The following is a 10297-nucleotide window of genomic DNA, read 5'->3' as shown; positions in this document are numbered from 1 at the left end:
GGGCCCCCAGGTTGTGAGAGACATGCTCACCTGTCCAAACCCAAAGAATGGACTTAGAGGCACGAAGAACAGCGAAAGTGAGACTTTTAATAATGGTCTTGCAAGATTGGGTGTCTGATGGGCAGGCACACGTGGGGCAGTCACAACAGATAATTTATCTCCTAGCACACAAGTCCCTCTCCCAGTTCCTCACTGGTGGAGTACTATGGGGTTACAATCTTCCCAGACATCGCCTGAATTTCATTATCCCCCTTATAAGGTTATACCCCATTCCCCTTCCCCACTTAAATTTTGATTTCCCAATAACAAAACTTTCTTCCCTTTTATGGGCTGACCCCTCCTGTATATTCTGTTCACTTATCGTGGCCTTTTGGTGCATAAGCCATGTGGTTTGTTACATTTACAGGCTGGCTGCCAGTACTTAGATTTACCATGCCTTGAAAATGGACCATTTAAAATTTTTTTCTCACATCAGGAATATATCAAGTTAGCATAAGAATTGTGAAAAGCGCCGGGCGCAGTGGCTCACGCCTGTAATCCCAGCACTCTGGGAGGCCGAGGCAGGGGGATCACAAGGTCAGGAGATCGAGACCATCCTGGCTAACACAGTGAAACCCCGCCTCTAATAAAAAAAAAAAAAATACAAAAAATTAGCTGGGCATGGTGGCGGGCGCCTGTAATCCCAGCTACTTGGGAGGCTGAGGCAGGAGAATGGCGTGAACCCAGGAGGTGGAGCTTGCAGTGAGCTGAGATTGCGCCACTGCACTCCAGCACTCCAGCCTGGGAGACAGAGCCAGACACCGCCTCCAAAAAAAAAAAAAAAGAAATGTGAAAAGCATAGTCTCTGGGAGAAAAATATCTACAATTCTTTAAAACAGAATGTGAACCATGAAATGTCCATACAAATGCATGTGGAAAACTACAAAATACAAAGTAGGAAAATACAAGAATTTGTCTTGCTTCAATGTTTACCTGTGATGTGTCATGTCCCAGGCTTACGCATTCTAATTTCTGAAATGCTAGATATGTAAATAAATCCTTTTTTATGAGAAGGTGTCTCGCTCTGTTGCCCAGGCTGGAGTGCAGTGGCATGATCTTGGCTCGCTGCAAGCTCTGCCTCCCAGGTTCATGCCATTATCTCGCCTCAGCCTCCTGAGTAGCTGGGACTACAAGCACCCGCCACCACGCTGGCTAATTTTTTTTTCTTTTTTGTATTTTTAGTAGAGACGGGGTTTCACCATGTTAGCCAGGATGGTCTTGATCTCCTGACCTCGTGATCTGCCCGCCTTGGCCTCCCAAAGTGTTGGGATTACAGGCATGAGCCACCATGCCCAGCCAATAAATCCTTTTTAAAGAGTTTTTACCAAGATGGTATTGTAGAGAGTATGTTAATTGGTAAGCAATCTTTTTACCACATGTGTGTATTCAACCAAATTTATTTTTGAACATTCAGAACACCAGATTATCACAGATTAAAAAGAAAGCACCAAAAATTACTACACATTAATACCTGAGCAGAGACTGAAGGCAGATATTCATCTATTAAACCTACACCATAATGCTGAAACACAGGTAAAAACATTCACAACACTCTACAGAATATAGTAAGTAGTACTTTTTGTGAATTACAATCACATAAATGTAATAATTTTAATTATACCATATAAAAATACACACGAAATTACACATAAATGTATTTAATATACTATACATTGTACAAAGTACTGGAGATCATGCATGTTTAAATGGAAAGATCTGCAAGGTGACAATCATTTTTTATTATATACTAAAAGGACAGGTTCCTCTGCACTTGTTAAGTGTTGTTGTTATGCACTGTACTTTCTGGATGGATGAGAAAAAATTATCAATTTGCAAACAAATGATTACTGAGTCTATCTCAGCATAACACATAGGTTGTCCTCTATAAATTTTTTAACTATAGTATAAAAATTGATGCAGGTTGAGAGCCATTTATTTTATTACATACCCTTGCTCAAACTACTTTCATGTCAATAAGATCATGTTTTAAGGAAAGACATTTTCTTTGTATGTGTTTTTAGAGAAATCTAAATTTTTGTCTGGCGAGTAGGTAGTGGAGGTAAAATGGGAAAACAATGTGTTGAGTTTACGTTCAAAATTGAAACTGAAAAATATACAACTGTGAGTACACAGAAATGTGGGCATCTTTTATCAGAGACGATGATTATCCTGTGAATAAAATAATTTGGACTTTAATATAAATTATATCCATTATTTTAAATAAACACAGTAAAAATGCAAGTCTACATTTTTTTAAAAAATGAAGCCCGTTTTCTCTTGAAACCTTGAAAATATATAGGAAGAAAAAAGAGAAGGAAAAATGAGGGGAAATAATGTTTTAAAATATACTACATGAATCTGAGTTTATTAATTATTAAAAATCATTATTGTGTAAATTAATCTTTTGATATATACAAGCCTCAATAATTTGAGAAAGAATGAGCACAAGTCGAAGAATTCATGTCTTTGATAGATTACTCATTAATAAGACAAAAAATTACATTCGAAGATTAGTTTTTCCAAGTGTGGTAAGTTCAGAACAACAATGCCACCACCTTCTCCTAGAATATTTTTTCAGAAACCTTAGCCAAACTTAATTTTCTACATCTATGTAGCATAAGTCTACTTTAATTCAAAATGAGAACTCTGAAAATTAAGGGAGGCCTCTAGAGCAATAGTTCTGGAAATACTAAAGGAAATACCAGTCAACTTTTATTTTAAACTTTTATTTCACCAACCTCAAAGACAAGGATTTGGGGCCAATTTGAGAGGACCACCCATAATAAAATGTACAGTTATAAAATTGCAGGGCACTCTTTTATCATCTCAAGGCACACTCTGTTTTATCCCAAATGACTATAAGTTCAAGGTCACAGTGATGATATATATTCAATTTTGGTCTGGTTTCTCATGGGTATGTTGTTATATTTATAGCCAGTCATAAGTTTAAGAAACTATAATATAATCACTTCAAAATAATATATTAAGTCATTTTTATATTTTTAAAAATGGTAACATAATTTCCTAATTTATATACAGTATAAATCGGGAGTTTTTTTTCCACTCCACAGTAGAGGAAGGGAAGGTTATTTCTACCAGTATTCCAACAAATACATATTTGATTATGTAGAAAGCATGATTATGTTAAATACAGGCATCTTCTACTTAGAACGCAATTATTCAACATAAAAGATGAACTCATTTCAAAGAACAATGTAAACTGAATTTAGGCCTTGTACACCCTCTTTTTACTAATAACACCTATGGTCCCCATTAGAATAAACTGTCACTAAATCAAGGCCAAAGATTTTGATATTTGGCTTTCTGTCCTGCCTCCTTACTTCCAAGGCTATTTATGCAAACTGCATCAACATTACTGGGCAGAGAAATAGTAATATTAAATTATGGGGAAAACTATAATATGAGGAACTGAAATTTCCTTAGAATTTTTATGGGGAGAAATTGAAGCATTTAATGCAGATAAAAAATAATTTCTGAGCCTATCATATTTTCTACTTTTCTTCCATGAGAACAACATATTAATGTTAACATTTTAGTATTAACATCTTGTTTTATAATATTTTCCTTTAAGATACGCATGTTAAAAGGTTGTACTACGTTAGGTTCCAGTGGACAAGTTCCCCTGTGAAACATGTGACTATATAAAGAGACTAAATGGAAATACATAAAAAACAAAAGAAATTCCAGTCAACTTTCAACTACATAAATGAGACACCTGTACTAAAATGGCTTGTACAACAATGTACATCAAAAAATAAATCTGAAGCAAGATTACTTCAAATAATTATTTCAACTAATTGCTGAAAGATCATTGCTAGGCAAACTTTTACCCAATAAAATCAGAAAAGATTCAAGCAATCACACAAAATAGAACACACTAGGCTACAAATCTTGAATATTTTCAAAGAAAAATTAGGGTATGAAATATAAGTTTTCATGATTTAAACATTTATTGTAAGTCCTAGATGAAACATACTGAAAAGATTATTTTTGCTTTAATCCCAATATGCTAAGAAAAGTTCATTGGCACAAATATCCAGAGGTATTTTACAGTTTCATTTACCTTTGGTGGCAAAGAGTATTCTGCTAACCATATGGATTCAGTCATATAGTTTCCAATGCACAGCTTTATGCTAAAGAGAATTCGAATGTGTCTCTTTTTTTGCTAAAAAAGGGATGTAAAAAGTCCAGTATGAAACAGAACAAGTGCAACATGAAATACAAAATATGCCTATCACGTAGGCTTTTGAACAGTTAATAGTTCTACATGTTATCTATAAACATTTTTTACTAGTAACATCACTATTGTATAAATATTAAAAACCAAAATGACATTAAAAAATAGCATATGAACTTTACAAAACTGGCTACTTTTAGACTTCCTAAACTAAAATCAGAATTCAAATATGCAAACAAATCTACACTAATCAAAACACACCAGCAGATACAGTTTTTCATAAGTGTTCAAAGTTACAATGTACAGAATGAGTACAGACAGATTCTGACTCATGTATCAAGTTCTACACAAAGTCTTCAGAAATTAACTGATTAATTGGTATGTCAAAACACAGATTATTTTTGGCAGCATAACATGCCAAACACTTTCAGAAAGTACTGTACTTTATTTAAAAGTTATCAACCATAGACAATTAAGACAGCTTAGAATATCATCTTTTGAAGGACATGTTATGAATTTACACTGTTAATGGAAAAACAACTTGATTATTCCCACAATTTCCAAATTTTATTCTGTTGTCCAAACTATTAACAGATAATAAATTCATATAAGTTCTTCTGTACTCAATGCAATTTATCAAAAAATGTGAATTCTTGAGCATTTGCAGTACACATATTTGGATTTGGATTACTGACCTGACTTTTCTTTCCTATTATTCTTATTAAAAGTAAAGAATGGGAGTAGCTTCACAGCTTTCCTATTTCGTCAGGCTATTAAACATATTGTGAAAGAATGCATGAGTAATGGGTAAACATAAAAGTTCATTACAGAATTTAAGACATTCTTAGTTCAAAAAAAAACTGGGACAAAATTTTGGCTCCTAATCAACTTACTATGCTGTAAAAGTCCCTTCTACATTTACCTTACTAGGAAAGAAAGTTTTCTGGCAGGGTGTAATTTTATAATACAAACATATTACTGCTTTCTTATCCTGGCAAATGTCATGCACTCCAAATGGATTTTCCCCAGTAAATTTTACAAAGTATCTTGTTTCCTGTGATATACAAGTTCACAAACCCTACACAATGAGAAAACAAAAAGCAATCATGACAGACAATCAATAAATGCCTAGTCATAGAAGGTCCCAACGCATTTTCATTTTTCCCAAATGATTAATAATAACCAGTTACTAAAACTTCAAATGCAGCACTGTAAAGTTTCACACTGAACCTAATAATAATGCAAGACATTATGCTAATTTGGACTTAACACCTAAAATGAAAGTGTGGGTCAACTGATTTATCTGGAGGTTCAGAAATCAACAGCCCTAGTTTAATTCATAGTTTTGTGTTTCCTCCATTTCCCAGAGCTTTCAAGAACTAAACTGAAAACTGAATTTTACCGTCTTTTATTTCCCTTGGCCATAAAGGATGCTAATAAACAGCAAGATGAAATGAATGCACTGTACTAGATGTGAGAAATCTGAAGAATTAAGAAAAGTATAGGAACTAGGCCAGGCAGTCATGCCTGAAATCCCACTATTTTGGGAGGCCGAGGTGGGAGGATCGCTTGAAACCAGGAGTTCGAGATCAGCTTGGGAAACAAATTGAAACCTTGTCTCTACAAAAAAATTAAAAAGTCAGGCACAGTGGCATGTACCTGTAGTCTCACCTGCTCTGGGAGGCTGAGATGGGAGGATCACCTGAGCCAAAGAGTTCAAGGCTGCAGTGAGCTATGACCGCCCTATTGGACTCCAGCCTGGGTGACAGAATAAGACTCTGTTTCTAAAGAAAAAACATATAGGAACTAAATAATGAACAAAACAAATAATCCACCTCATGTAAGTTTGTGTGTATTGTGGAAATGTGTAGTATCACATGAGTGACAAGACAACAAACAACAAACACTTACTATGCCTATTACAGTTATTTCTTCTTTTTTCCTTACTATATAATCATGTAGATAGTAGTATAGTTCACTCAAGAAGGGGTATTCCATTATATAGATCTGAATTTGTCTAGCCAAAATATGAAAAAATAAAGATTAATCAACACATGATCAATATATATTGAAGAGACTCAAAATCAATGTTAACCAGGCACAAATGGCTTTTCTAGAGTCACGACTTTAAATGTTTTCATTCTGGTGATAACCAAGAAAAAAAAAAAGAGTTAGCAGAACCTGTTTAATTTCTGGCATAAAAAAGATCCAGGAAAAAAAATAGTGTTAGCAATCTCTACCTATTATCAGTTCCAAATTACTATCACTAGTAACTCCAAAGGAGGCTTTAGAAATACTAAATGTACCCAGTGTTTTTCTCTGTACAGACTATATTTTATCTGGTTATCAACAATAGGGTCTAGGAGTTAAGCACAAAACTTACTCATAACTCAACAATTGCTAAATTAGAAGGCGTAACAGTTGCTGTAAAAGTTGAGCTCAGAAATTTCCTGAATTAGATAATCTATAACTGCCAATAAATAATTTCATTTTTGTTAACATTGCTAATAGGGCAGTGCTGTTTAACCAGCCAATAATATAGACTGTGGGCATGATGGAAACTGTGTAATTTAAAGGCAAAGGACTTTCCTTTTCTCAAGTGGCAGAAACATCCATTTTGCTAATCTTCAAAGAGCCTACCTTCGCATCTCTGGTAGCCAGTTGGGTTTAAAGTGCATCAAGACTCAATGAAGACCCTGTCAAAATGTAAGTGTATACATATGTGTCTGTATATATACATATATAATGGCTAAAGACTCAACCTACTATTGATTATAAAATGTTTAATTAGAATCATTTTTGTAGTCCTTAAAATGAAATTTTTTTTGGCATAAATAAGACTTTAGGACTTGGTGATAACTACATTCCTATGAAAATATTTCAGTGAGAATTAGTGTACCTAGTCTGCTGCTTTAAAAAGTAAATGTACGGCTGGGCGTGGTGGCTCACGCCTGTAATCCCAGCACTTTGGGGAGGCAGAGGCGGGCAAATCACGAGGTCAGGAGTTTGAGACCAGGCTAGCCAAGATGGTGAAACCCCGTCTCTACTAAAAATACAAAAATTAGCCAGGTGTGGTGGCAGGTGCCTGTAGTCCCAGCTACTCGGGAGGCTGAGGCAGGGGCATCACTTGCACCTGGGAGGTGGAGGTTGCAGTGAGCTGAAATTGCGCCACTGCACTCCAGCCCAGTGACAGCGCGAGACTCCGTCTCAAAAACAAACAAACAAACAAAAAGCAAATGTACTACTCACAAATGAGAAATTGAAGCTTGTTACATTCAGGAACAGTACTAACAAAGAGGTTTTAGAATACATAAACAATATTTATAGCTATCAATAGAAGATCCAAATTAATGAATTTTCTAAAGTTCTTTCTGTATATGGAACTAAGTCCAAATTCAGAAATAGTTTAAGGACACATGTAATCTGTAACTTGAGATACACTTAAATATCAGGTGACAGAATAAAAGATGCAATGTGTATCAAAGTTGTTTATAAGTATAGTTAAACATAGGGAGATGTGTCCCTATTTAAATATATATGTGGTATGCCATGGGACAAGTATATAATCTAATAAATTCTCTCTCTTTCCTCTCCAGCTGAAACATATAGCACTTTGTATTTTACCCCTTCTGCTGCTTCTCTCAAACAAACAAGCACCTGTCTGCCATATCCCCACCACGAGTTTATCATTTCCCTTTAATGTTCTCAGTAAGTGAAAATATGAATACTGAAAAACACGCTCGAAGCTAGAAAAGACAACAATGAGATCAAACAAACTTAAAACCCTCAGAGGTGAGAGCAAGACAGCCTTCAACTGAGGGCAAAATAGCCAGGACCTGAGGAAGAACTGAGAAGAGAAGTTAGGTAACTCTCTACAGGCAGTAAGTAGAAGTAACCATCCACAGGCAGTAACAGCTGAGAGGCTGTAATGGAATCCAGATGCAACGGCAGATAAAATGAAACTGGTGCTCGAGGACATCCCTGGGTACTAACAAGGATACATGTTCACAAGTGCAATGGTGGAATCACTGGAAATTTACATGAGAGGCTTTGTGGAATCACTAAAACTTTAGTTAAGAGGATTTGGGTATTTATAGTCTACACATCTAGAAGAACTCTATAAGCCGGGTATGTCTCAGCCTGAGTTTACGCTATCCTAAGGCAAAGAGTATACTCTTCTGCCCTGCCGATTACCTTCTTCCTACTCTTGTAGCTAAAAGTGAAGTAAATTCTGAAATGAAATAAAATGTTACTCTCTTGTTTGTCAAACAGTAATCCCAGAAGTCGCCTAGGCAAATCAAGATTCCACTGTTAAACCTAGTGGCTAATGTCTCCAATTTATTCAGGCGTACTGTTTATACTCATGCTATTAATGGGTTAACAGTTGTCTACTGATATTCCATTAATAGTATAATATTATACATCAAATGTGATGTTACCTTGATCATGTTGTTGTTGTTGTTTTTTCCCACAGCAGAAAAAATGGTACAAACCTAGAGTTTCCAACCACCGGAATTTAGTTATTTTAACAATCCATTATGACCTTAGGCACTTTTGGCAACCATGGTGCAATGAATTGAATCCAATGGTATAAACTAAACAACTGAACTGCTCCAATACCAGGAAGCAAATAGCTATGAGCATTTTTTCTTTACATTTAACAACAGACCTCTTTAATAGTCTCCTGATGTTCACCGAGAATATATAATAAGATTCATATTTGAAAAATAGCAAGAAAAATTGTTTAAGTTTGAATCATGTTTCCACCCAACAATCTTGCATTGGTTACCAAGAAAACATGTCTCCTTACCATTCAAAGCTCTATTTTCATAGATGTAAGAAGACAAGATCCACTTTGTTCATGGTGGCTGTCAAAAACTAACCAAAGGCTTTCTGTGGCTATTTAACCTTTGAGAAACCAAACAGCTGTAAATTTCATCAGTTATTTAAAGACTTATTTCTTAATAGGTAAACTATAGCAAATTCAAAATAACCTACTTTTGTGAAAAAAGTTTGATGAAATGAGCAGAATGCTTGCAGTGAGATTACAAACAATGCTGCATCTACTAAATCTCTTATATCAGACTTCTTGTATGGTTGATAAAACAGACTATTTGATATGCACAGGAGTCCTCAATGATAGTGATCACCATATATCCCTTCATGAATTTTTCAAAAATGATTAGTACATGGATTCTACACCACAAAACAAAACCATGCTTCAACTACTTCCCTCAAACATTACAAAACTAATGTCCTATTTTCAATATTGTAAAAATAGACTTGTCTTCTCCAAAGGATCTTGCTGTCCATACTGATGGATCTGTGTGTTCCCTCTTATCACTGGCCCTAAACACATAAATTATCTTCGTCATTCCTTAAGTCCAATCTTACATAAAGTTGCATAATGCATGGAGTAAAAGAGGAATGAAGACAAAGCATGGAACCCTATATAAATGTGCTGACCCAAAAGCAATCACACCAACAGCCAGAGGAAGTGGAAATTGTGAAGTAGTCTTCAACAATTTACTGTAAAGAGACAGAGAAATATACATTACTTATGTGAACTACATTGTGAGCCAAAATTATATCAATCTTTTATACAGTTTTGGAAAGATAAATATTCTAAGTGAATTTAAATGAATTTTTAATGTTATGAATTTACCTATTCATAATTTTTTTTTTTTTTTTTTTTTTGAGACAGAGTTTTTCCTTTTTCCCCATTGAGGGAGATCGCTGGATTTCCCTTAACTCACTGAGAGCTCCGCCATTCTCTGCCTCCTCCGACATGACTACAGGCCCCCCATCATCCCGGCTAATTTTTTCTATCACTGTGTTAGCCAGGATGGTCTCGATCTCCTGACCTCGTGATCCACCCGCCTCGGCCTCCAAAAGTGCTGGGATTATAGGCGTGAGCCACCGCGCCCGGCCTACCTATTCATAATTTTTAAAAAGATCAATACAAGCCATATTTGGCTAGAAAAGAAAAATATTTCCATTTTAAAAATAGCCAGTTTTATTTAGTCTTTCTAATTTTAAAAACAGAAAAATACTAGTTGG

The 10297-nt window shown here is 35.3% G+C and overlaps 1 protein-coding gene across 3 annotated transcripts in view; it reads right to left on the bottom strand.

The window, feature by feature from the left end:
- Positions 1-3987: 3987 nt before the first annotated feature.
- Positions 3988-10297, bottom strand: part of PGAP1 (post-GPI attachment to proteins inositol deacylase 1) — a 79560-nt gene continuing 73250 nt past the window's right edge. For 2 of the 3 annotated variants that reach the window (XM_032755082.2, XM_032755084.2), the window contains one exon: positions 3988-9766. In XM_032755082.2, coding sequence (XP_032610973.2) covers positions 9628-9766 — 139 coding nt within the window. In that variant the 3' untranslated portion in view covers positions 3988-9627. The remainder of the gene's footprint in view (positions 9767-10297) is intronic. The other variant, XR_009213833.1, reaches the window with a different exon arrangement.

The sequence above is a fragment of the Hylobates moloch genome, unplaced genomic scaffold, assembly GCF_009828535.3.
Source record: "Hylobates moloch isolate HMO894 unplaced genomic scaffold, HMol_V3 SCAFFOLD_1, whole genome shotgun sequence".
Classification (NCBI taxonomy): Eukaryota; Metazoa; Chordata; class Mammalia; order Primates; family Hylobatidae; genus Hylobates; species Hylobates moloch.
This window is presented reverse-complemented; position numbering and strand designations above follow the sequence as displayed.